At 43.9% G+C, this 27,456-nt stretch overlaps 1 protein-coding gene across 1 annotated transcript; it reads left to right on the forward strand.

The window, feature by feature from the left end:
* The first annotated feature begins 1,176 nt into the window (after positions 1-1,176).
* LOC127580791 (glutathione S-transferase Mu 1-like) lies at positions 1,177-27,425 on the forward strand. The gene is made up of 8 exons (XM_052034684.1): positions 1,177-1,329; positions 9,630-9,705; positions 12,331-12,395; positions 14,523-14,604; positions 16,945-17,045; positions 19,844-19,939; positions 24,232-24,342; positions 27,253-27,425. The coding sequence occupies exons 1-8, from the start codon at positions 1,294-1,296 to the stop codon at positions 27,343-27,345; spliced, it is 660 nt and encodes a 219-aa protein (XP_051890644.1). The 5' UTR covers positions 1,177-1,293; the 3' UTR covers positions 27,346-27,425.
* Positions 27,426-27,456: the final 31 nt, after the last annotated feature.

A 27,456-nucleotide genomic window follows, 5' to 3' on the forward strand; every position in this document is an offset into this window, starting at 1 on the left:
AATCAATCATGGCTGATTTTCTTTCAACCCCATTCTCCAGCCTTCTCCTTGTAACCCTTAACCCCCTTACCAATCAAGAGCCTATCGATCTCTGCCTTAAATACACCCAATGACTTGACCTCCGCAGCCCTCTGTGGCAACGAATTCACCACCCTCTGGCTGAAGAAATTCCTCCTCATCTCAGTTCTAAAGGGCCATCCCTTTATTCTGAGGCTGTGCCCGCAAATCCTAGGTTCTCCAACTAATGGAAACATCCTTTCCACGTTCACTCTATTCAGGCCTTTCAGTATCCAGTAGGTCTTAATGTGATCCCCCCCCCCCCCCCCTCCATCCTTCTGAACTCCATCGAGTACAGGCTCAGAGACACCAAATGCTGCTCATATGTTAAAATTTTCATTCCTGGGATTATTCTTGTGAACCTCCTCCACAGATGCTGCCTGACCTGTTAAATTTCTCCAGCATTTTGTCTCTTGTTCGAATTTGGTAGCTTTCAGTGAGGTCTCCTCTCATTCTGATGAACTCTAATGAACATAATCCCAGCCAACCCTATCTCTCCTCATACATCAATCCTGCCATCTAAGGAAACAGCACAGCAAACGTTCACTACACTCCTTCCATAGCAAAAACATCCTCAGTTGCTCCAGAGTTAAGAGAATTTTGGAAGATGACTACCAATGCATTCATTATTTGCAGGTCTGGGACAGAGATTATCAGGCCCTGGTATAAAAAGCTGCTTTTATCGCCTGCGATGTTTAACTGATAAGTTGTTCTGATACAGTCAGGAACAGCAAAACGAAGCAACATAAAATCACCTTTGAAACAAATCAATGCAAGGTTTGGCTTCGCAAGATCTAAATTTGGGCAAGAAAATACAGATTTAGGGAAAAGTAATGATAGCAAAGGTGAATGAAAAGCACCCCAAAACAAAAAAAAATGCTTCCTCTTGCAAACATAAAATGAAAGGCTAGAAATAAAATGTCTATGTGCATCAGGTCAGAAAAAAAATCAGCCCAGAGACACGATGAAAGGAAAGTGAGCTGGCCAATTAAAAAAAAACTCTTTAAACGTGCTATGCATGAACTCTCCTGGACCCGAAATATCTCTCCATAGATGCTGCCTGGTCTGCTGAGTTCCTCCAGCATTTTCTGTGTGTTTCTCAAGAAACTGTAAACTCCAGGCAAACTATAACTGGCCCAGAAACGAAGGGTGGGTTTATAACGCTGCGAGAGGAGGCGGTGTTTGTCAGTATTGCACGGGTTATCGGTATAACGCTCTGAAACTGCAGCTGCAATCATGTCGATGATACTCGGCTACTGGGACATCCGCGGGGTAAGGAGCAGAAAATGTAGCAGCTTGCATCGTCCAAGTCCCGGGGAACTGTGGCGGCCGCCTGTCAATCAATCCGGTCCCGGGGATCCGGGCTCATTGTCTGCACAGGCCGATGGCAGCGAACTCGCCCCTTTCATTTCTCGCTTGCAAAATGAAGCGTGGTTTTTACTTTGGCGCGCTAATCGTTTGCCTTTGCTTGCATAACTTTCCCCTAAATTTGTATTTTCCTTCCAACATTTTGCTTTTTGCTAGGCCAAACCTTGCACTAATCTGTTTTAAAGGCGATTTTGTTTCCGTTCTTCGTCCTCGCGCTTCTACTTTTGAGGGTGGAATGCTGTAAATTGTCAGATCGCTATCTCTGCTGGAATTATCTTCGTTCTGGAATCCCTCCCTAAAGAGCTGAAGCAAACCCAAAAGAGTTTGCAAACCTCTTCTCGGTGAAGAACAAATGGGTTGCACTAAAGCAATGTGGGAAATACTTAGCAGGTCCGGCAGTATCTGCCGGAAGAAACCGAGCCTCACGACGGTGATCTTGCATCAAACTCTCAAAAAATAGTTTAGATGTAATAACAAACAATCTGTTGGAACAACTCAGCTGGTCGAGCAGCATCTGCGGGAGGAAAGGAATTGTCGACGTTTCGGGTCGAAACCCTGCATAAGAACTTGCTCGACCTGCTGAGTTCCTCCAGCAGATTGATTGTTGCACCAGATTCCAGCGTCTGCAATCTTTTGTGTCTCCATCTTGAAATGCAATAAATTTTAAACAGGACTGGGAATCCCTGAGATTATCTAGGAGAGTTCGTGCTAGTGAGAAGGACAATGTACTGAGTCTTTGATACGTTGTTTTACAGTGTTTCCCACCCCCACATGGTTCCCTTTTTATCCTTGAGATAGTGTTAACCTTTCCCACTCTGATCTCTCTCTTTGGTTTCCTACATTGTATAAAACTTTGGCTAGGCTGCCCTTGGGAGTATTGTGTGCAATTCTGGTTGCCCCATTACAGGAAGGATGTGGAGGCTATAGAGAGGGTGCAGAAGAGGTTCACCAGGATGCTGCCTGGATTAGAGGGTATAAACTATAAGGAGAGGGTGGACAAACTTTGTTTTTTTTTGTGTTGAAGGCTGAGGGGAGACCTGATAGAAGTGTATAAAATTATGGATGGCGTAGACAGTGAGAATCTTTTCTCCCAGGGTCGAAATGACAAATACTAGAGGATAAGATTTTTTTATCAGTCACATGTACATCGAAGCACACAGTGAAATGCATCGAGTGTTCTGGGGGCAGCCTGCAAGTGTTACCACGCTTCTGGCACCAACATAGCATGCCCACAACTTCCTAACCTGTACGTCTTTGGAATGTGGGAGGAAACCGGAGCACCCAGAGGAAACCCACGCAGACATGGGGAGAACGTACAAACTCCTTACAGACAGCGGCGGGAATTGAACCGGGGTCGCTGGCGCTGTAATACCTTTGCGCTAACTGCTACACTACCGTGTCTGCCCAGCATTTAAGGTGGGGGGGGGGGGGTGAGAGAGAGTTTAAATGAGATGTGCCTGCAAGTTTTTTTGCTGGAATCAATTGAGAGTGGTGGGTGCCTGGAACGGGCTGCCAGGGATAGTGGTGGAAACAGATACGATAGTAGTGTTTAAGAGGCTTTCAGATAGGTACATGATATTGATTATGTGCAGGCAAAAGAGATTTGGTTTAGCATTGTGTTCAGTGCAGACATTGTGGGCCGAAGGGACTTTTCCTGTTCTGCGTTACTGTTCTATGTTCCAACGTTGCCCGATGTAAACTCGAGGAACACCACATCTGATGCAGAGTTTCGACCTGAAATGTCGATAGTTGCTCTCTCTCAGTTCCTCCAGAAGATTATTTGTTGCTGCAGGTGCCAGCATCTGGTGTCATAACATCATCTTTGTCTGGGCATGTTGCAGCCCTTTGACATTTAACAGTTTCTGATAACTGCCCTTCTGTTTTCTAACTACAATACCGGTTGTAGCTTTCTGTTCCAGTTTTTTTTCCCATCTCCAACTGCTGGTATTTAATTGTTACCTTGCTGACTTTAGTCTGCACCCCATCACAGAGATCCTCTCAGTTCTTTGCAACTTGTTTTCTCGTCTTCCCAGTTCTGATGAAGTGTCACTGAGCTGAAATAGTAACTATTTTTCTCTCTCTGGGAATGCTGCCTGAACTGCTGAGTGTTTCTCTAACACTGGGGAGTGGTGAAATGGGACCAGTATAGTTATTACTATCAGTTCTGGGTGCTGAGGGAAGTGGGAGTAGCGGTTATACTCAGAAGTTGTTACGGATTTGGGCCGAAGTCTTTCCGAACACTTCCTCATGTTATTCATGTTCTCCAAATAAATCTGTTTAATCTGACTTTGGGCCCTGTTTCTCCCCCATACAATAGTTGGGGGTAACTGCTGTGGTAGTTGGGGCCTTCTGCATGTTTCTTATCCATTGTGCTAATTACTGCCACCTTAAGGTTCTGTGTCTGTCTCTGACCATGGGGGATATAGTATAGCTGTTACTGTCACATGTTGTGTGGCTCTTGGTTGTGGTTTCAGAGTTTGGCTCTCTGCTTTCAATTTATCCACCCTCTTATTGTTTTGTTTCTGATTCTCTCTTCCAGATCTGACACTAGATGCACAAGAAGATCTTGACTTTTAGATATTTGTATCTTTTCTCCCTTTTTGTTTTGCTATTTGTGAAGGTAGCTGTTTTTTTTTTCCTTGCATAACCAGGATTTCTCTCAGTTGAGGTTCCTGTGCATATTATCAATGCCAACAAATTTCAAAGCATTTTTAAATCTTTTAACTTTTTGTGACGATGCAGTACTCCGTGCTTTTGGTCACAACGTTTCAAGAAAGGGAGTGGTTGCAGATTTATTTAGGATGACTTGAACTGCGTCTACGGCGGTGGCCAAGAAGATTTAAAAAAATATATAAGCTGCTTACAAGTCCTGTGAACGGAGGAAAGCTGTCCTCCTCCTCCCCTACTGCTGTTACTTTGGTTTGCTTTACTTTATGAAGGGACATTTGGGGTGCCTTCACAGGACATCGTGCACAGATGTGGGAAGAAATTTGGAGCATCCACCGGCAATCATTCTAAACTGGCTTTGGAACTCCTGCAATGCTAATCCATTGAACAACTCTGATAGTGATTCTACAACCTCAAGAAGTCCTAGCCATAGAGTTCTACAGCACGGAAACAGGCCCTTCAGCCCAACTCGTCCATGCCAACCAAGTTGTCTCTCCGAGATAATACCAGTTGGCCCATATCCCTCTAAACCTTTTCTATCCATGTATTTGTCCAAATGTCTTTTAAACACTAATTGTACCCACCTGTACCACTTTCCCTGGCAGTTCGTTCCACTTCGCCAGCACCCTCTGTGTGGGGAAAATCTTGCCCCTCGGGTCTCATCATGGAAGCATGAATTTTAGACATTGTCTTCCATAGTTGTGGAATCCATCAGCTGTATGTGGGACAGGGTTGGGGTGGGGTTGGTTTGATTTCCTGCTGTAATTAACTAAGATAAGATGTCTTTATTAGTCACGTGTACATCGAAACACACAGTGAAATGCATCTTTTGCGTAGAGTGTTCTGGGGGCAGCCCGCAAGTGTCGCCACTCTTCTGGCGCCAACATAGCATGCCCACAACTCTTAACCCGTATGTCTTTGGAATGTGGGAGGAAACCGGAGCACCCGGAGGAAACCCATGCAGACACGGGGAGAACGTACAAACTCCTTACAGACAGCGGCCGGAATTGAACCCAGGTCACTGGTGCTGTAAAGCATTATGCTAACTGCTAAATATGATCCTCCATGGATTACTTCTGTCCTTCGCTGGCACAGCTCTGTGCAAATTCCTGACAGCTGTTTGTTTCAACCTGAGCTGCAGTCTCCCTCCTTATTCTTGGCCTTTAGGTTAGACGTTGTGCTGCACTATGATCCTTAAAGCTGGTTTCTTGGGAATAAATAAACCCAGTCGGATGGAGTTTAGTTCAACCGTCGTCTTCTCCTTCAAGTCAACCAGCTTTTTAATCCTTTCTTTTACCTTTTCCTTTTCGGTGCCCTCTCTGAGGATGACCTGCTCCCACTCCAGTTGAGATGGCTGATTGGATGCTGGGTCTGTGGTTGCTGCTGCAGGGGGTGTTTCAAGGGGAGGGTGGGTAGTTGGGGATATGGACTGCTCCTTCCACTGTTTGCACAAGGTTTCTGCGTGCTCCTGGTATGGAGAAGTGTTCCGTTCCTTCCTGGGATGCTCCTCTCCATGTGGGCCTGGGCTTCCCCATTAGTGGGTGAGCATCTTGATACTTTCTTTCCAGGGAGATCTTGAACCACCACCTGGTGTTTCCTCTTTGTGGGTATACTCTCGCCCTGGTGGAGCTTGGAGGAGCATTCCTTATATTTCTGGAGTTGTACAGCTTGGAAATGGGCCCTTCAATCCACTCTCTGCGTTGACCATTTAGCATCAATTTTTTTTGACTAATCCCACCCTAATCTGCCTTATTCTCCCCACTTTCCCCTCAACTTCCCCCAGACCTCCCCCGACTCCCAGGTTCTACCACTCGTACACTCGCTGGGGGCAATCTGCCCTGGCCAATTAACTGACCAACCTGTCCATCTTTGGGATGGGGGAACTGGAGCACCCATAGGTCACAGGGAGGACCTGCAAACTCCACACACAGACAAGACCTGAGGTTAGGACTGAACCTGGGTCGCTGGAGTTATGAGGACGCAGCTCTACTAACTTGACCACTGTGCCGTCCTTGTTTTGGAGTCTGGTGTCAGGTGTGTGGGCCATGTGACTCACCAGATACAAAAGCCTGAAAGCGTGTGCCACCAGCTTGAAGGACAGCTTCTATCATGCTGTTGAACAGTTCCCCAGTACAATAAGATTGACTCTTGACTTCACAAACTACCTCGTTATGACCTTGCACCTTATTGTCTACCTGCACTGCACTTTCTCTGTAACTTGCCCTCTATTCTGCATTCTGTTATTGTTTTACCTTGTACTATCTCAATGCACTGCGTAATGAATTGATCTGTATGAAGGATATGCAGGACAAGCTTTACCCTGTACCTCTGTGCATGTGGAAGTAATATCCCAATTCCAATCGATGTTGGTCTTGGAGAGATTGCTGATGTTAGTTTGCGAATCTGTCACTGGGTGACCTTCAGAGAGATACCATTGGTGGTTTATCTCTACTGCTTTGAGATGCTGGTTCCTGGTGGTCACAATTTGGCTGTATTAAACTTCAGTTGGGCAACATTTGAAGTGTTATGTGCAGTTCTGGTTGCCACACTAAGATAAGATATCTTTATTAGTCACATGTACATCGAAACACAGTGAAACTATAGGAAGGATGGTATTGGTTTATTATTGTCTCCGAGGTACAGTGAAAAACTTGTCTTACAAACCGATCTTACAGGTCAATTCATTATACAGTGCAGTTACGTCAAGTTAGTACTGGAGGCTTTGGAGAAGGTGCAGAAGAAATTCATCACATGTTGCCTGGATTGGAGAGTATTGGCTACAAGGAGAGGTTGGAGAAACTTGGATTATTTTCTCTGGAGCGTAGGAGGCTGTGGGGGAGACCTGATGTCAAATTATGAGAGCCATAGATAGAGTAGGTGGTCTTTTTCCCAGGGTGGAAATGTCGAATATTAGAGAATTTGGGTCTAAGGTGAGAGTCGGAAAGTTAAAAGGAGATTTGCAAGGCAAGTTTTTCTTTTGTATGCGGAGAGTGGTTGGTGCCCGGAATGTGCTGCCGGGAGATATGGTGAAGGCAGACATGATAACAATATCTTGGAAGCTGTTTAGACAAGTGGGAGAGTAATACATTTTCCAGTGATCCCAGGCCCCTGGTGAGTTTAAAGCAGGTGTGGGAATTCAGGGCCCTGGTAAGTCAGGAGCCAGATAATTAGGATTACTCAAGAGTGAGATAATTTATAGGAGTTTTACTGCAGTCTCAGTAACCAGTGGATTGTTGTTACAAAAATATGGTTCACTAAAGTCCTTCACTCAAGAACTTTTTGTTGGACCTCTGCCCTCTGGTTTCTGGAGATGTTCTTTCAAGAAGTGGAGTCTCCAGACTGAGAACTCATTGAATTTGCAGTTAATTAGTTCTTAGATCTCCTGGTCATTCTTATTAAACTTGTTCCAGTGCTGGCTGGTGGAGAGATCAGGAGTCTCTATACAGGTTCCAATAGTGGTAAATCTCAGGGCAGCCTAGACACTGGACACTGTGTGTCCTGTTGGTTGTAGGGTCATTGGGTTGCTCTGACTCTGAAGAATTGTCTTTTGTGGGGACTTTTGAGTCCTTCAGCTTCGATTTACTTTTTCCTGGCTGCCGTTGATATTTCAGGACCTGACTGAGGGTGATGGTAGGGCAGGTTTGGTGATGGTTAATTCAGCAGCACCTGTCATGGTGCCGTTAATGCCAAGGTTCTTGTAGTCACTTGCTGGGACAATGACATGATCTAGGAGGACCCAGTACTTGGGTCGGGGATGTTGCCGCAAAACTAACCTGACGCAACAAAGTGATTACAATGAGCCAGCGTTCCGAGCATTTCACCAGCAAGGGGGCTCTAGAAATGGCTTTCCCTACTCCTGATTTGGCAGCCTCAACTTTCCAGAGGCTCGTGTCTTTTCCATCTCTGACTTTGGGAGTCACTGAGGAGAATCGGTTTGTCTTCCATTGGGTCTCTGGCTTTGAATTTCTCAAGAGTCTAAATGACAATGCATTTTTGTCTCATCCGTGGCTTCCAGGGTTGGGACGTATACCCTGAGGATTGTACTGTGCTGGCTCCATGAGGTGACCCAGAGAGCCAGGAGACATTTGCTTATTGCAGTGATTTTTGTTTTACCCTGTCAGACACCAGCTTTGCACATTCACGACTACAGAGTGTGCCCTGTGAACTCTCATGTAGTTTTGCCCTTCCACACCCTTGTTCTTTGAGCTGACTGTTGCCCATTCTGCTAAAGGGTTGTCAACCTAAAACACTAAATTCCTGTAGCACTAACGGAGAGAAAGGGAGTTCTCTGCTGGAGCCCCTCAACGTGAGGAGGACAGAGTATCTGGTTGTTCACAAGTGGCTGCCGTGTTTGTCACATTACACCAATGACAACACTTCCTAAGTACTTTGGCTGAAAAGCTCTTTGGGAATGCAAGAAGTATTTTTTCTTCTAAGCAAGGTTTTTTTTCCTTTCTAATCCTGGCCAACATAACATCTCTCAATGTAACCCATAAAGCAGATTGAAGGGAATGAAAGGATAAAGAATGTGGGGAGAATAAACTGTGATTGGTGTAAACGAGTGCCTGGTGGTCGCACGGATTTGGTGCGTCAAAGGGGCAGTTTCGGGACTGACTTGATGATCACCACAAGCAGTCATCAGTGTCTCCTAGACTGCGCCAAACGCAGTGTCATCTGGACAACCTTGGTCTCCACCTATCACAGATGCTCCCCCTGTTCTCACCACCACCCCACCCACTCCACAGGTTAAAATATACTGGTTCTCTCGCCCTTCACTTCTGATGAAGGATCCCTGAGCCGAAGCATTAACTCTGCTCCTCTCCCCCACGGTTGCTGCCTTGGTTCTTGTTACTGCTACTGGGCAGTTTTGTTTTGATGGAAATCCACTTGTGGCTGGGGAAGTTAATTATTGGGTGACTGGACTCCATGGATGTCATTTACGTAACTCAACTATGTTTTGATGTGAAGCAGTTTTCTGTACTGTTTGCTGTAATTTCAAACTGCGTTCACTACATGCATGTTAATGCTGTTTGCACTTGTGAATCTATGATAGAACGTAGAACAGTACAGCACAGGAGCAGGCCCTTCGGCCCACAATGTCTGTGCTGACCATGATGCCAATCTAGCTTATCCCATGTGCCTGCACATGATCCATATCCCTTTGTTCCCTGCAAGTTTATGTACCTCTCTAAATGCCATTATTGTACCTGCTTCCTCCACCACCTCTGCTTTCCAGGCACCTACCACCTCTCTCTGTAAAACAACAAAAACCTTGCCTCGTAAATCTCATTTAAACTTTTCTTCTCTCAATTTAAAGTTGCGCTGTCTAGTATTCCACCCTGGGGAAAAGATTCTGTCTGTCTACCCTATCTACGTCTCTCATAATTTTATAAACCAACTGATGGGTGTCAGCTCTTCAATCCACCTGAGTGTGTTGCTCAGCAATTGGTGTACTTGAGAATGCATGAGTAATTTTCTACATTACAAACCTTTTGTAATGAAACCAATTAATATCCTGTTCTGGATCTTTGTCACAGCTGGCTCAGCCAATCCGCTTGCTTTTGGAATATACTGGAACAACTTATGAAGAGAAGTTCTATTCGTGTGGAGATGGTAAGTCTGTGTGTGTGTGATTGTAAGTGAAGTTTCTGCTTAATGGTACAAAATTAAAATGGGTCGTGACTTCTTCAGTTTGCGTAGTTTTATCAGCTACCAGTTTTTGGTGTGTTGTAGAATCTTACAGCAGATTATGGCTAACATGGGGGGACATAATTTTAAGGTGATTGGAGGAAGATGTCAGGAACGCACTGCCCACCGAAGTTGTGGGGGCAGATATATTAGGGACTTTTAAGAGACTCTTAGATAGCCCCCTATTTTTCTATCATTCATGTGTCTATGTGGGAGGGAAGGGTTAGCTAGATCTTAGAGCAGGATGAAATGTCGGCACAACATTGTGGACCGAAGGGCCTGGACTGTGCTGTAGTGTTCTGTGCTCTAGGTCTAAAAACAGGCCTTTCAGCCCAAAGAGTCTACCAAGCACCCACTTGCATTAATCCCATTTTATTTTCCGCATATTTCCATTAACTCCACCCAAGTTCTATTACTCACCTGCTCACTAGGGGGTAACGTACAGTGGCCAATTAAGCCCCAACCTGCACGTGTTTGGGATGTGGGAGGAAACGAGCACGCAGTGGAATAGGGAGAATGTGCAGACTCCACACTGTGCCGAGGTCAGGATCGAACCTGGATCTCTGGAGCTGTGAGGTGGCAGCTTTACTCGCTGTGCATTGTCCTTGCCCGTCATCTTGTAGCTTGGCTCTTTTGCTTGACTTGTTTTGAACTTCACCCTTGCTCTTTGCACGGTTTGGGGCACTAACTTCATGGAGCATCATGAGGTCAGTCATGGAGTTGTACAGCATGGAAGCAGGCCCTTCGGCCCAACTCGTCCACGTTGAGCAAGATGTCCATCTGAGCCCGTCCCATTTGCTTACATTTGGCTCAATTTAAATTGTATCGATGGACATGCAAAATATCTTTTAAACATTGTAATTGTACCCGCCTCTACCACTTCCTCTGGCAGCTTGTTCCACATACCACCTCTGTGTGAGAAAAGTTGCCCCTCGGGTCCCTTTTTAAATCTTTCCCCTCACCCTAAATCTGTGCCCTCTAGTTTTAGACTCCCCTACCCTTGGTAAAAGACTGTGTCTATCCACCAAATCTACTTCTCCCCCCCCCATGATTTTAGTACCTCTAAAGTCACTGCTCAACTTGCTACACTCCAGGGAGTAAAGAGCCCAGCCTCTCCCTATGACTCAAACCCTCCAGACTTGTTAATGTCCTTGTGAATCTTTTCTGCAACTTTCCAGTTTAATGACAGAAGGTTAAGATTTCTTTATTAATCACATGTACATTGAAACACAGGGAAATTCGTCTTTTGCGTAGGGTGTTCTGGGGGCAGCCCACAAGTGTCGCCACACTTCCGGTCCCAACGTAGCATGCCCACAACTTCCTAACCCGTACGTCTTTGAAATGTGGGAGGAAACCGGAGCACCCGGAAGAAACCCACGCAGACACGGGGAGAACATACAAACTCCTTACAGACAGTGGCCGGAATTGAACCCGGGTTGCTGGCTCTATAATAGCGTTACACTAACCGCTACACTACCATGCCTTTCAATAGCTGGGCAATCAGAACTGCACATGTAGGTGCAGGTCACTCTTTAATCAGTCCGAAACTCTTTCAGGAACCCCCTTAAGAGTTTGCAGTGCATATTTTCGCCATTTAATCCCTTTTGCAAAAATGCCAACATATCCAAATCGCCTTGTTAGTTCCTGCCACTGGAATTTACTTCTACAAGGCTTTCAAAGTAGAGATGAATTGATCCTGGCGCAAACTAAACACTGTGGAATCCTACATGCCCACAAAATTGACTGCCTTAATATTTGAAATGGTGTTTATTTCCAAAGGCATTTCATAATGTAAGTTATACTAATAAAGATGTAGAACAGTACAGCGCAGGAACAAGCCCTCTGGCCTGCAATATTGTGCTGAACTAATTAAGCTAATGAAACTAATCCCTTCTACCTGCACGTGGTCCATATCCCTCCATTCTCTGCACATTCATATGCCTATCTAAGAGCCTCTAAACACTATTGTATCGGCCTTCATTTACGTGTGTGTTTTTTTTTAAAAAAACATCCATCTCCCCACACATCTCCTTTGAAATTGCACCCCCCCCCCACCTTAAATGCATGCCCTCTAGTATTAGACATTTCAACCCTGGGGTAAAAACATACTAGCTGTCCACCCTACCTATGCCCTCCATAAACTTTTATCAGGTCTTCCCTCAGCCTCCGCTGCTCCAGAGAAAGCAATCCAAGTTTGTCCAACCTCTCCTTATAGCTCATGCCTTCTAATCCAGGCAGCATCCTGGTGAACGTCTTCTACCACCTCTCCAAAGCCTCCACATCCCTCCTGTAATGGGGCGACCAGAAGTGAATGCAGAATTGAATTGACTTGTCTGATTTTTTTTATATTGGGATTCGTGTCCATCTTGTTGTCTTTGAAACATGGGAGAGGAGAAAGGGGGGGATTGTTTCTACTGGCTGCAATTTTTTTTTCTCTCCACTTCAGATCCTTAATATAAATTGCTACTTCTGTTTGATTTACTCCATTACTTTGCTAATGGTTTGCAATGTATTTTCCTGAACATAACATTGCGTATCATTTCCTTCAAGCTCCGACTTATGACTCAAGCTCCTGGACTGATGTAAAGATGAAGCTTGGACTTGATTTCCCGAACGTAAGTGTCACCAGTTCTGGACTGTCACCGCAGTTTGTATCTTTTTGACTTCTAACTTGGGCATGTTCCCCTCTCCTGCTTGAGTTAGTTCAACTTGCTTGGACTCTTTTTTTTTAAATTACAGCATTATCATTGCACCATTTTTCTTTTTTGAAACCAGTTTCTTCATTGTATCTTGCCTGTCTCTGGACAGGATCTAGAGTGAAACTCTAATCTGGTGGTGCTGCTCTAGCAGACTTTCTGGACAACCTCGTACTACCTCAATGTACTGTGTAATAAATTGATTTGTATGAGCAGCAAGCAAGACAAGTTTTTCACTGTACCTGGGTACAAGTGACAATAATAAACCAATACCAACTGGCCACTACTACCAAGCACACTTTTATTTCACATTTTAATATGTTACACAGTGGTGTGGTAAATCTTCCAGTGAACCTGGTGAGTTTAAAGGGAGCAGGAAATATGCAGGTACTCCAGCTGCAAACCTACCATGTCCCTGACCTCAACCCTGGTTACTATTGCACGGCCAGCTTGTCGTCGGGATTGGTTTATTATTGTCACATGTACTGAGATGCAGCAAAAAGCTTTTGTTTGCGTAGCATCCAGACAGATCATTCTTGACATAATTACATCAGGGTAGTAAAAAGGAAACAGAAATGCAAAACATAGTGTTTAGTTACAGAAAAAGTGCTGGACCCCAACCCTGACGCTGGACACACAACCTGTTTGTACTCTGGATCCTTGGTAGCTTCCTTGACTAATTGACTAACTAGTTGCTGAACCAGCAGGATTTCTGAACAATCTAGTGGTAGATTATTGGAGTTTTACTGCAAAGGTTGTCTCAAGGTGATGAACAAGTTCTGCTCCAGAAATGTCTGTAAATTGGAAAACAGACAAAAATTACTCTTATTCTGGTAACCAAACCTCCACAGTGTTATAAAGAAAGTCATTAAAAGCACATAAGACCGATAAGAGAGAACAATTAAAAGCAGGGTGAGAGATAAAACTAGTTCTGCTGTCTGTAGGAACAAACATGTGTACGTACGTTAGACTTTGTGATATTATGGGAGCTCATTCGGATGGAGGAGTGTCCATAATCTGGTTGTTCATAACCTGGGGATAGCCTGTGGTTTGTGTTTTTATCTATATAGCTTAATTAGATTTAGAATTGGTGGGTTTTTTGTTCATCAGTTATGAAATTTCATAGTTTTAAATGCTTTATTGCTGATTATTATTTAATAATTTGAAGCTACAGTGAAAACATTGCATTGAATGTAACACACCAACTAGATTTATTGGTTGCTTCTTGCTTGCTTGAACAGAACATTGTTTAGGAAAATGGGAAAGTAATACAGTGCAAATCATTATTAAAGTTATTAAGTACATAAAACAGGAGTAAAAGAACAATATTTATACAAAAGATGTCTTGTCTGAGGTGGGGGAGAAGAACAACCACCAGAAACTCTCCCTTTTCTCCTCGCCATGCTTCAAAGGCAGAAAGATGGGCATGAATCCCAGTATAACATGAGACATCCTTGTGAGCTGTCACAACACTTTCAACATTCATTGATAGCTGCTACCATTCTGAGTGGTATCTTTGTCTGTGGTAAGATTTACTTGCTTTGTGATAATAACATTTAGTGGCAGCTTTCATGAGAGCTTTTCTGCAGAAACACCAATGGGGATTAATTTTTGTTTAAGGGAGGGAGAGGGTTGAAAATGCAATGACAATGTTTCAGATTTTGTTGGATTTGGCACCTTGATTATAAACACAAAAAATTGTATCTTTGGAATTGGTTCACATGTACAGAGATACATTTTTAATGTAGCAAAATGTCCCAAAGTGTTTCACAGCAGCCTTCATGAAACCAAAATGTAACTCCACAGGGTGGTACCAGGGCAGGTCTCTAGAAACTTGGTAAATGAGGCAGATTTGAGGAGAGGCTTGGGAGGGAGTTAGAGCTTGAGACCCTGCAGCTGAATTTTATGGATTGTTTGTGTGCTTGACCAAACAGACCATTTGAAAAGATGCCCAAGCAAATGCCTTAATAAAATGCTGAGTACAATGTAATACACTTCTCTGGATGGATGACTGAACACCACCCTAACTTGTGCTTCTCTTTTCAGCTCCCTTATTTGATCGACGGAGATACAAAACTTTCTCAGAGTAATGCCATAATGCGCTACATTGCAAGGAAACACAAACTTGGTAAGGTTGGTCTCCTTGGCAATTTTCTCAAACACATGCAATCTAACCAGTGTGCTCAAAGTTCAAAATGGGATTTATCCAATTTCCCAATCCATTTGAGTGCACACTTTAAGTTAAGATATCTTTATTAGTCACATGTATATCGAAACACACAGTGAAATGCATCTCTTGCACGGAGTGTTCTGGGGGGCAGCCCGCAAGTGTCGCCACGCTTCTGGCGCCAACGTAGCATGCCCACAACTTCCTAACCCGTACGTCTTTGGAATGTGGGAGGAAACCAGAGCACCCGGAGGAAACCCACACGGACACAGGGAGAACATACAAACTCCTTACAGACAGCGGCCGGAATTGAACCTGGGTCTCTCTTTTTAATACCACGTGTATGCATTGGAAGTTGGGTGAAGGTAGAATGTGATTCTGGTCCACATCTGGAGTTGGTTATATCTGTATAATGTTCAGTGGAAAATCTTTGTCAGATTGTGGAATATCTTAGAGAAGTTGCATTGTGTGACTGGCACTGCTTCATTCTGTGCTGTTGACCTGTTTTCGTTTCTGCCTTTTAAGTTAACTCAGATAGTTAACAGAAGTAGTTTTTAAAGAAGAGTACAAATGAAAGCATTTAAATGCTACACACAAAGCATTTGTGTTTGTCGAACCCAATATTTTTTTCTCTCCTATTCTCCATGTGGCAACAGCTTTCACAGAATTTGGCTTTTACAAACTGCAATGAGTTGATACAGCAGTGTCTTTTCTCCTACAGTGGCTGAAAGGGGAAATTCAAAGACTTTCTACCTTGGCTTGCTCACAGCTTTGTGAGTGCACAGGTCAAAAACTGCATCTTTGCAGGCCCTGTTAACTGTTTTGGACAGTCCTCTAATGACGACTTCAGTCCAGAGCTGAGGGACGTGTGAGATCGCAATCGAACAATTTTCTTTCAATCTCTTTAGTGCAAAGATTATCCAGGCAGTGTTGGGGTTTGCACCAACTTCAGAAGTGGGGTGGGGGTGGGCTCAGAGTGACTACCCTTAATATCAGGGCAACAGTTGACAAAGTGTGGCATCAATGCACCTCAGACTTCCATGAGTGGAGTTAAACCTGACACACAGGAAGATGGTGATGTTTGTGGGATGTCAAATCATCCCAGTCCCAGGACATCACAGTGGGAGTTTCCCAGGGCAGTGTTCTGGAACCAACCTTCTGCTGCTGCTTCTTCATGACCTTTGTTCCATCGTCAGACTTGCCTCGGCTACTCTGACAGCACCTCTACCACCTACAAGGGCCAGAGATGTGTGGGAGCACTGCAGTCTATGGCGATCCCTCCAAACTGCACGCCACCTTCCACAGCCGTCAGAGTTAGTGTAGCAGTTAGCGTAACACTATTACAGCGCCAGCGACCCGGGTTCAATTCCCGCCGCTGCCTGTAAGGAGTTTGTACGTTCTCCCTGTGTGTCTGTGGGTTTCCTCCAGGTGCTCCAGTTTCTTCCCACATTCCAAAGATGTATGGGTTAGGAAGTTGTGGGCATGTGATGTTGGCACCGGAAGTGTGGCGACACTTGCGGGCTGCCCCCAGAACACTCTACGTAAAAGATGCATTTCACTGTGTTTCGATGTACATGTGATTAATAAAGGTATCTCTTAAATCCTGGAACTCCATGGACGACAACCCCTTTTTACCACAAGGACCAGAGTGGTTCAAGAAACTGGCTCACCACCACCTTCTAGAGCAGTTGGGGATGGGTGATTAAATGCTGGTCGCCGCCCCTCCCCCTCCCCCGAAATAATCATTGTACAGGTCCTCCCCAGGTTACAGTGGGGTTCCATTCCTGAGCACTGTTTTGTAACCCAATCAGTCCACGAGTTGGAAATGTGGCCTTGAACAAAGCCCCCATGCAGTTGTCCCATAAGGGTAGATAGTCTGGAGAAGAATTTTAAATCTTGTTTCAGCATTCTTAATAATAAAGCTGATATTAACAAATTTAGCCTGAGCCTATCTCGGGCTAATAATGGCATTTTTTTTTACAAGGTTTTACTGCAGACAAGGTTTTAAATGCCATTGACTATTTTGAGAAGGACACAGCAGGCCTCCAGATAGGATTCGCAAAATGGACATCAACGTGTTAACCAGAATGTTTTCTTGGGATTGCTGCAGAAAAATTCCAAGTAGTCTTAAGAACGGTCGCCACGGCAGCTGGCCAATCTGTCCCGCCGGTCTCCCAAACGCTCATGTGTCCGTACGGGCTGGGTGCTCATAAGCTGCGAAGGACCCGACCTTGCTGTAGTCTGGTGTGAACTCCTCGTGTTGTTTCACTTGGATCTAAATGTCTGAATTCCTTTGTGCAGTTGGCGAGACTGATGAGGAAAAAGTGCGTGTCGATATGCTGGAGAATCAGGCGATGGATTTCCGCGTGGGTTTTGCTAGATTGTCCTACAACCCTGATTTTGTGAGTTTGGCGCTGACTACGATAAGTCAATAAATCACACTTGTGTTTTTGCAGGGCAGAAAAGGAAGCTCAGTTGTTCTATTATATGCGTGCCTTTAAAAGTTGACGCTGTGTTATGTAAAACTTCCAAAATGATGCTGGGGTTTGAATCGGGAATACACCCTGCCACAACAGGCCAGTGGGATCTAGTTTGAGTGTTAACACATCACCTTGCCCAAGTTTTTTTTTTCTTTTGCATTAAATCTCAATATCCCTCCAAACAGGCAACAAAGTGAATGGGAAATTTGGACTCCTGTACCAGGATTGTTCAGTGGACAACTCTTTTGCATTCAAAAGTAATTAATTTGACAATTTTGGACATCACTGCTGTTGAATTACCCTTTTTTTTTTATAAGTGCTGTTGAAAGATTTTTTTAAAATACTTGCTAGAGTGCAGATTTGGAGGACGGGGCTGGGAATAGTGTGGGCTACAAGACCTCCTTTTGCAATGATCCTATAAATTCACCTTCCATATCCAAATGTGTGGAATTTCACTTGGCGGATTGAGTTGTCTACTTCGGGATAGATGTGACTTGACAAATGGGTTGTATTTAACAAGATTTAATTGGGATATTCTGATTGGCTACATTAGATGGCAGTCCTCTGGTTTGAGAGTGCATTGTGACTGGGTGTTGGCGGTGAGGGAGAAAGGCTCTGACCTTCCTCTGAAAGGCACAAGAGACTGCAGATACTGGAATCTAGAGCAACAAACAATCTGCTGGAGGAACTCAGCCAGTCAAGCAGCATCTGTGGGAGGAAAGGAACTGCTGGATGTTTCGGGTCGAAACCCTCCCACAGATGCTGCTTGACTCAGAGTTCCTCCAGCAGTTTCTGTTCCTCAAAGGCATCTTCACTTTAACCTGTGGTACCAGTTACAGTAGTAGGTGGCACTCTTCTAGGTCTTTACAGTGACAAGGGGCCAGTTTCGTTGCTGCACCCATGCCTCTTTAACCCAGCAGGTCAAGGACTGGAAAGTAAACAAGGGGAGTGAATTGGGTATAGAAAGGGGGAAAGAATGGATTTTCTGCAATGGCAAAGTTTTTTTTTAAGTGTCAAGAGCAATTGGTACCCAAATTCAATTAATATGTACTGAGTTTCACACTTTTAAGTGCCCTAGAAGTTGAATCTGCTCCGAAAGCAGTAACTACAGGATTTGAGCCAAATCCATTTGATGCCTCAGTTGCCACTGTGAAGGGAAGAGGGTTTGTGCTGTTACAACTGGATTATCGTTTCTCTGTTCCATACCTTCACTCTGGCTGCTTGGTCTTGCTCTGCTCCTGTGTTCTATAGTTCACTACATCTTTTGGGAGAGGCTGAGGACTTGCAAGTAAATTTTTAATGGGATTAGCCACAAGTTTATTTTAATTCCAAGAAACTTCCCAGTAATGTGGATAACTGTCTATAAATGTTCCTGAAGACTTTCTTCTTAACCAAGCTTTTGGCCACTTGGTGCCATAATGTTATTATTTTTAAACCCCTGCGTTGTGATTTGGGAGAAGCTCTCCATAAATGCAGATTGTTTGACCCTGAGCATCTGGTCCATTGAGAAGAATGGCTGATACTGTCATGGTAACACTTTCAGTTGTTAGTATCCCCCAGAAGGTGGTGCCATTGCAAGGAGTTGTTCCATAAAATGAAAATTATAACTTGCTAGCTCAATGGCAGAATGTTTCCTCCAATTGACGGTGACCTATTGCTATTGAGCGAGGTTGGGGTCACTGCTTAGGTATTGGGCAGTAAGTGATACAAATCCTCTGTGATAAAGAAAAAAGATGATTCCAGCAGCTCTTGATAATGGAGTGATGAATCCACTGGCCTTCCTTTCAAAGTAGAGTTTATTGTCATGTGCACAAGTACATGTGTGCACAAGTGCAATGAAAAACTTACTTGCAGCATCATCATAGTAACAAAGCATCATCTAAGAAGCATTCACAAGAAAAACCTACAAAGAGCACAATTAGAACAAAAAACACTTGTCTATTTTATTGCAAAGTGATCATATTGTTGCTAAACTGTAGTGATTAGGGTTTTGCTGGCTGGTTCAAGAACTGAGTAGTTGAAGGGAAGTAGCTGTTCCTGAACCTGGTGATGTGGGACTTCAGGCTTCTGTACCTCCTGCCCGATGGCAACTGTGAGGAGATGGCATGGCCTGGATGGTGGGAGTCTTTGGATGTTGCCGCCTTGAGGCAGCGCCTCCTGTAGATACTACTGATGGTGGGGAGAGTTGTGCCTGTGATGTATTGGGCAGAGTCCACTACTCCCTGCATTCTATTGCATTCCCGTGCATTTGAACTGCTGTACCAGACCACAATGCAACCAGTCAGGATATTTTCAATAGTATGTCTGTAGAAGTTTGTTAGAGTGTTCAGTGACAAGCCGAACCTGCTTAACCTCCTAAGAAAGTAAAGATGCTGGCGTGCTTTCCTTGTGATTGCATCTATATGCTGGGCCCCCAACTTTCCATCTCAGCGCATGGTCTGTTGCTTGTTGTGAGATCCCTTGGCTTAACTGGCAGGAATTAAACATGACTTGAACCAGCTCAATCTTTTACAAAACGTAACATCATGGTGATGACTTTACAAAATCCAACTTTGTATATTATGAGATCAAGGAAGATAAATTTTATTGTCAGCTTTAGACTTTGAAACTTGGCCTTCCCTATTATAAAGACAGCGCAAAGGTTTTTTTTTGTTTGTTCTGAGTGCAATCTTATTCAGATGATTACATATTGTAACCGTTTTCATATATGATTGATGCAGGAAAAACTGAAGCCTGATTATCTGAAGAATCTGCCAGTTCTCTTGAAGCAGTTCTCTGATTTCCTGGGGGAAAGGCCATGGTTTGCAGGTGACAAGGTAAGTTTCTATCCAGGCTGATGGTGCATTAATCATTCTTGCTATCGGCATGGAGTCATACAGCACAGAAATGGGCCCTTCAGCCCACCACATCCATGCTGACCATTTTGGCCATTTACATGAATCCCACGCCCTCAATAAGACTGTGTCCTTCTATTACTTTGCCTATTCATGTGCCTGTCTAAATGCCTTGTAATCATAGTGATTGTATCTGATTCCACCAGCTACTCCGACAATGTGTTCCAGATATCAACCACTATCTTTTTTTTAATAAAAAGAGAACTTACCCCTCAGATCCTCTTTAAAACTTCTTCCTCTTACTTTTAAACCTATGCCCTCTTGATTTTGGTGCTCCTACCATGGAGAAAAAATTTCTGACTGTCCACGCCTCTCAATCTTGTATACCTCTGTCCAGGCTTTTCAGTGTTCTGATTGTGGCTAATCTTGGGCACATCAAGGATGCTTTCTGCAGGAAATTTGGAAGCTAGATTCAGAGTCGCACAGCACCGAAACAGTCCCTTCGGCCCATCCTGACAATGCTCCCCATTTTGCCTATTTACATTGATTCCCACTTACCCACATTAGGTCCCCACCCTTCTATGCTGAGGCCATTCAAGAACTTGTTTAGATGCTGCTGAAATGTTATGAAGATATCTGCCCCCACCACCCTCTGTGCAGAGTATTCCACACCCCAACCACCCTCTGTGTGAAAGAATTCCCCCTCTGATCCCCTCTAAACCTCCTACCTCTCACATTATTCCCTCTTAGACACCCTCACGATGGGGGAAGAAGATTTTTCAGATCTATTCACCTCATAATTTTATTTACCTTTTTATTGGGGTACCCCTTGGAGCCCCTCTGCCTCAGAAAACAAACACAGCTAATCCAATCTCTACTTGTAACTGAAGTGCTCCAATACAGGTGAATCTCCTCGCTACCCTCTCCAACCCAGCACGTCCTTCCAATGGTGTGGTGACCAGAGTTGCATGCAAAACTCCCAACTGCAGCGTAAGCTATGATTAATGAAGCTGTGACACGACGTCCCAGCTCTTGCATTCTGTGCCATGGCCAATGAAGGCAAGAATCCCATGAGCTGCTGCCTTCACCACCTGTACTGCCACTTTCAGTAATCGATGGACCTGTGCTCCAAAGTCCCTCTGCTCATCAACACTCCCTAGAATCCTGCCATTTGTTCCCCTGCTCTATATATGTGTACATATTTATATATTAGTTATTAAAATGAGACTTTGCATAAAATTTAATAAAGACTCATTTTCTATGAGGATGTGCATATAAATTTGAGTCTCACAGCTTTGAAGCAGGTCCTTTTGCCTCACCATATCCATGCTGACCAATAAGTATTTGTACTAATCCAACTGCAGGAGCTCAAAGCATTGATGTGGATTGAGGATTTCATGGAGCTTTTTTTTTTGCTTGCAGTGTGTCACTAACTCTACTCACCCACTGCACCCCCATACTCCTTCCTGATAGCCTGGATGTCTATACTGCTCTAACTTGCTGGGCCACTACTGGGACAAGAGCCTTTGTCCAGTATTCAGTGTCCATGCCTTTGTCCAATTCCAGTGAAGGAATATTAATGGGTGGGTGGTGTGGCTGCTCGGGTTGACGGTGCTTGGCTCAATAACATTCTTCATTTGTAGAACGTGGACTGTCCCTGTCCTCTGTGTCACGCACAAAACCGCAGATGCTGGAAATAAGAAATAAAAAAAACAAAGTGCTGAAGAGATGCCAGCAGATGAGATGGTATCTGTGGAGAGAAACAGTCATTGGAGCTGGAAAAGTGTTCTCTCCTAATTAAAACAGGCTCATTTGCTCAATGTCTGTGTTAAACTAGGGTTGCCAAGGTGACATGATTACTTCTGGTGCCATTTAGATAATTGCAGCTGATATTTACAGAGGGGCGTAAATAGGAGATGAATAAGGCAGTTGGAGAGGGAAGAAAACAGCAACGTACTGCAGCTTTGATTAAGAATGGTGTGTTCCTGGAAATCTAAAATAAAAGAAAATGCTCAGCAGATCAGGCAGCATCTGTGAAGAGAGAAACACAGATTTGATGAGCCTCTCCCCCTTGTTCTACTCTGTACCTTTCTCCCCCACTGTGGAGGGACCAAGGATCACATTCAATGTGCTTCCTTCGGTGTAGACCTGCCGGTGACCACGTGTGTGAAGTGAGGGGTTTGCTTGTGTACCAGTTCCTCCAGGTCCCATTTGCAGCTTAATATCCAGTTGGGCAGAGGGACCCTGTGGAAGTGCCGTTGTAAAGAGCGACTTGCATTTCTATAAATCCCCCTCACCATCTTGGGACATCCCTGATTACAGCTGAAGAAGTGTAGTCACCATTGTAATGTCAGGAACCTGACCGCCCACGTGAACCCAGCAAGATCCCGCAAAATGCAATGTGATGTAATGTACAGGATATATTTAGCCCTCTGAGCCACGGGACTCTGCATAGAATCGTACACATGGGAACAGGCCCTTCAGCCCACTCTATCCATGCTAGCCATTGCATACCTATCTAAACTAATCCCATTTTCCAGTCCTTGGCACCTGGCTTTCTACACCATAACTTTTCAAGTGTGCATCTAAATGCAAGTTAAATGTTGTGGGAGTCTCTGTCTCCACCAGTTCCTCAGATTGGGCAGAGTTCCAGATTTCAACCACCCTCTGGGTTTTAAACAAAAACACTAAATTCCTCAAATCCCCTCTAAGTCTCCTGACCCTGGCCTTAAACCTATGCCCTTGGATTATAAATACCTCTGCTAAGGGAAATGTTTCTCACTATCTTTCCTATATATGCCCTCAACTTTGTACATCTCAGTCAGCTCCCTCCTTCGCCTTCTCCACCCCAAGGAAAACTAACCTAATCTCTCCAGTCTCTCTCCAGCTAAAATGCTCTATCCTGGTCGATCTCCTCTGCACCCTCTCCAGTGCCATCATATCCTTTCTATTTGAGGTGACCAGAACTGCATATAATATTCCCAGCTGTGGGTTAACCAATGTTTTACAAAGTTTTAACTTCCCTGCTCCTTTTTACCCTAGTGGATGAAGGCAAGTAATAAACTGGTGCCATAAATGGGCTTGAGTGCTGCAGATTGCCTTAAAGCAAAGACTTTCGTGTGAGGAATTTGATGTGGAAAGTGTGTGCATAATATCCCATAAAAGCTGAGCCTACATTCTGTGTGAAGCTCTACACATTGCTAGCAGCTAATCACTTGTCTAGTTGCAGTGTGTAATTCCCTTGAAACGAGGTGTGATTATTCCCTGTTCAGCAGATGAATTCTAGTTTGCTGCTGCAGAGCTTGAAGTATTTGTGGGCGGTTGTCTTTGAACATGTGTAGCAATGGAACATAAAACTGATCTGAGCTTTGGGTGGCAGTGAAATTTGAAACAAAAGCTGAAGGTGCTGGTGATAGCAGCCAGTGTGGAGAGAAGATAAGGGTTAACGCTTCAGGTCAATGCCCTTCCATCAACTTGATGAGATCACATCTGGAGTATTGTCTTTCATTCTGGTTGCCCCAGTAGAGGAAGGATGTGAAGCCCATTGAGACAGTGCAGAAGAACTTTACCAGGATGCTGCCTGGATTAGAGGGCATGAGCTATAAAGAGGTTGGGCAAACTTGGGTTGTTTTCTCTGGAGCAGCAGAAGCTAAGGGGAGACCTGAGATTTTTTTTTAACTATGAGAGACCTAGATTGAGTAAACAGTTGGTATCTCTTTCCTAAGGGTGAAATTCCTAATGCCAGAGGGCATGCATTTAAGATGGGAGGGGGAAAGTTCAAAGGAGATCTGGACAAGTTTTCACCCCCCCACCCCCCACACACAGAGTGGTGGGTGCCTGGAATGCACCGCCAGGGGTAGTGGTGGAGGCGGATATGATAGAGGCTTTTAAGAGGCTCTTGGATAGTCACATCAACATGTGGAGGGATATGGATGTGTGCTGGCAGAAGAGATTAGTTTAATTGGACATCATTAGCTTAATTAGTTCAGCACAACATCACGGGCCAAAGGGCCTGTTCCTTAATATCAGGTACTGATATTGTTACTGGTACTGTTCTGTGTAATTTTTCTTCTCTCCATGGATGCTGCATAACCTCCTGACTATTACTAGCATTTGATCTTTTTGGCCTTTAATGTTTTCAGGGTTATATAACCAGTATTTTGTAATTGTACATTGGTGTTGAGCAACTACTGAAGAGAGAAACTTCAGTCTATATACATTGCCTATGTTTTAAATCAAGCAATGTACAAAACATTTTTACTTTCTCCTATCAGATCACTTTCGTAGATTTTCTAATGTACGAACTCTTCGATGAGCATCGTGTGTTTGAACCCAAGTGCTTGGATGACTTTAAGAACTTGAAGGAATTTATCACCCGCTTTGAGGTAAGAACTGTGAATTGAAGCAAGGTGGATTTTTTTGAGACTTCATAGTTTGCACTGAAAATTCAGTGAATCATGTTTTAAAAACAAATTCCGAGACACTGTCTGAATTGTAATATCCAAACAACTGTGTATTGTTTCAAGCTAGTGGTGACAACCCTTGAAGTGCCGTGTATGTTGCTGGAGAAGGGACAAAAATACGGTACAAAATGAGATTGCAGTAAAACTTCAATAATCTGCTATTCAGCCATTCAGAAGTCCTGATGGTTTGGTATCTGGCTCACTTGGGTAATATTTGCTTCATTCCCTATACATCTGCCGGGGGCCCAGTTCCCACATTCCTCTTCCATTCACTTTAGTCTCGTTTTCTGTGCTCCCCTTAAAATTTACTGGGTTCACTGAAAAGTCGTCATGTAACGTCTTTTAAATGTGAGTTGGCATGCTAATAAAACAATGTCCAATAATCTGGAAAATCTGCCAATCCGGCACCACTAATGTCCTGAGAGTGCAGGAGTAATGGAGGTCTTCCTGTATACCTGTTGGGAAGGTCGATGCATGTTGGGGGTCTTTCTCCCCGAAAAGGAAATACTGAACTAAAGGTGATTTAAAATTTACAAAGGGGTTCAATAGGGTAAACATACAGAGAATATTTTCAAATATTGAAGTTCCATAACTAAGAGCTAGAAAATGAAAACTTGATATACAGTGAAATTCCGATAATCTGCTATCTAGCAATTCGGAAATCCCACTGATTGGCATCTGGCTCACTAGGTGATGTTTGTTGTGCTCACTGCCCACTCACTGGGTGTTGGTTCACTTTAAACTTACCACTTCAGTGAACCCGATATGACATCTGAAAAGAATTAAGTGCATTGGAGTATGAGTGGTAACATACAAAAGTCTGGAAAATCTGCTAGGCCAGCATTGCCAAAGTCCTGAATGTGCTGTTTTAACAAAATTGTACTGTATTCTGTAAATCATTCTTTAACCAAAGCACAGCCAGTATTTTGGCACTTGCTATCATGTGGAGAAGTTGTGGCGTAGTTGCCTTCTTGTGAAATGGTAGATAAGTGTACAAGTGACGTAAAAGTTGTGCGGGAAAGGAGAGGTTTGTGTGGAGACGGATGTTGACAAATATGGAATATAAGAGTTGGGACATTGTTTTGTAACTCTACAAAACCCTGGTTAGATCACACTTGGAGTATAGTGTCCAGTTCTGGTCACCATACCATAGGAAGGATGTGGTTGTGTTGGGAAGAGGGTAGAGGAAATTGCTTGGATTGAAGGACTGTAGTTATGGTGAGAGATTGGATAGGTTGGGCTCATTCACTCTGGAGTGAAGGAGGCTGAGGGGTAACCTGGTAGATATATACAAGATTGAGAGGCATAGATAGGGTAGATAGTCAAAATCTTTTTCTCATGGCAAGGGTATCAAAAATATGAAGGATAGGTTTGTGAGAGGAAGGAACTTTAAAGGGAATCTGTTTCTACAGAGTGGCATTAAAGGAGGTGGTGGAATTGAATGCAATTACCACATCTGAGGGGCATTTAAACAGACACTTCAATAGGCAAGGCAGAAATGATACAGGCCTAATATGGCCAATCCCATCTGCCCATATTGGGTCTAATGGGATTAGTGTGGATGGACTAAAAGGCCAGCATTGATATGGTGGGCTGAAGGGCCTGTTTCTGTGCTGTACAACTCCACGACCAGTTGAACCAAGAAGCCTATAATTAATTTGCAATAGTTCTTGCATACTAGAGTTAAATGCTTTTTCCCCCAACTCTCTTCTGGGGTTTTCTGTATTTACTTCATTTCACAATAAGTGAAAATGAGGCTTGAAAGTAATTTTACCATAATGGAGCTTAGCTAAAAATTTCCAAACCCAAGTTCATGGTCCTCAATGTGCAACCTTGGAAGTACAGGAGCCAGACCCTAGTGAGTATTAGACGCAGGCATACCAACATTGTGGAAGTGACATTCTCATCAATGATGTTCAATGCCGGGAGACTGTCTTTGAGTGAGCGATCATGGAAGTCATTTGGTTAAGGCCAGGATCTGTGCATATTACAAAATGCATCCTGTAATGTGTGATTTCAGAAGGAACTAAAGTTGGAGGGAAAACTGTGTCCACTGCTGGAAGTCCAGGAGTGGGAGGTGTAACCTGAAATTTTAGATCCAGTTATATAGAGTACATTCAGAAATAGTTTCTGTGTGCAGAGAATGTAGTGATTTTTGACATAGTGTTCTGAATCTAGACCAGTTCTTAATTTTTAAAATGATTCAGTTGTAGTTATCTTCTAAATGAGATTTTTGTTGACTTGAGGGATATGGGGAGGAGGCAGGTGTATGTAGTTGGGTGGAAAAACACGATGATGCTGGAGGAACTCAGCAGGCCAGGCAGCATCCGTGGAGAAAAGCAGGCGGTCAACGTTTTGGGTCAGGACCCTTCTTCAGGACTGAAGATAGGAAAAGGGGAAGCCCAATATATAGGAGGGAAAAACAGAGCAGTGATAGGTGGACAAAGGAGAGGATGTGGGGTGGGCACAAGGTGGTGATGGGTAGATGCAGGTAAGAGATAGTGATAGGGAGGAGGGGAGAGCAGATCTACTGGGGGATGGGTCAAAGGTAAGGAGGAAAAAAGGGGGGATAGAAAGAGTGGGTGGGTGTGGGGGTTACTTCAAGTGGGAGAATTCAATGTTCATGTTTCTGTAGTACTGTATGTAGTTGGGTCATGGGTCAGTATGATCTTCAAAGGGAGAACAGACTGAGCAACTAACACCCTCTTCCTCTTTCTCGTATCAAATATCTTTTTTTTTGTGGTTAGCCGTAAATTTTAATGTTGCATTTCCTGGCGTGTAGTCATGGCATTTGTATTAATGCTCCCAAATGATTTGTTTTTTGTTTTGCAGGCTTTGGAGAAAATTGCAGCCTACATGAAATCTGACCGCTTCATGAAGGGTCCATTCAATAACAAGATGGCCAAGTGGGGCAACAAGTTGTGAAGGAACATGGTCTTTCTGCCAGATCCTTAAAATGTACAAGAGTTCTGCAGCTCTAATAAAGAATGAACTGAGTTGGTAAAGTCTTGCCTAGTCTGTCTTTGTTCCTTTTTC

Source organism: Pristis pectinata, chromosome 20 (genome assembly GCF_009764475.1).
Source record: "Pristis pectinata isolate sPriPec2 chromosome 20, sPriPec2.1.pri, whole genome shotgun sequence".
In the NCBI taxonomy this organism is placed as follows: Eukaryota; Metazoa; Chordata; class Chondrichthyes; order Rhinopristiformes; family Pristidae; genus Pristis; species Pristis pectinata.

Excerpts from the sequence above, each read along its gene's own strand:
- LOC127580791 (XM_052034684.1), top strand. The coding sequence starts at position 1,294 with ATGTCGATGATACTCGGCTACTGGGACATCCGCGGG. Across the intron at positions 1,330-9,629 it reads GCTACTGGGACATCCGCGGG|CTGGCTCAGCCAATCCGCTT; the intron begins GTAAGGAGCAGA and ends TCTTTGTCACAG. Across the intron at positions 9,706-12,330 it reads GTTCTATTCGTGTGGAGATG|CTCCGACTTATGACTCAAGC; the intron begins GTAAGTCTGTGT and ends ATTTCCTTCAAG.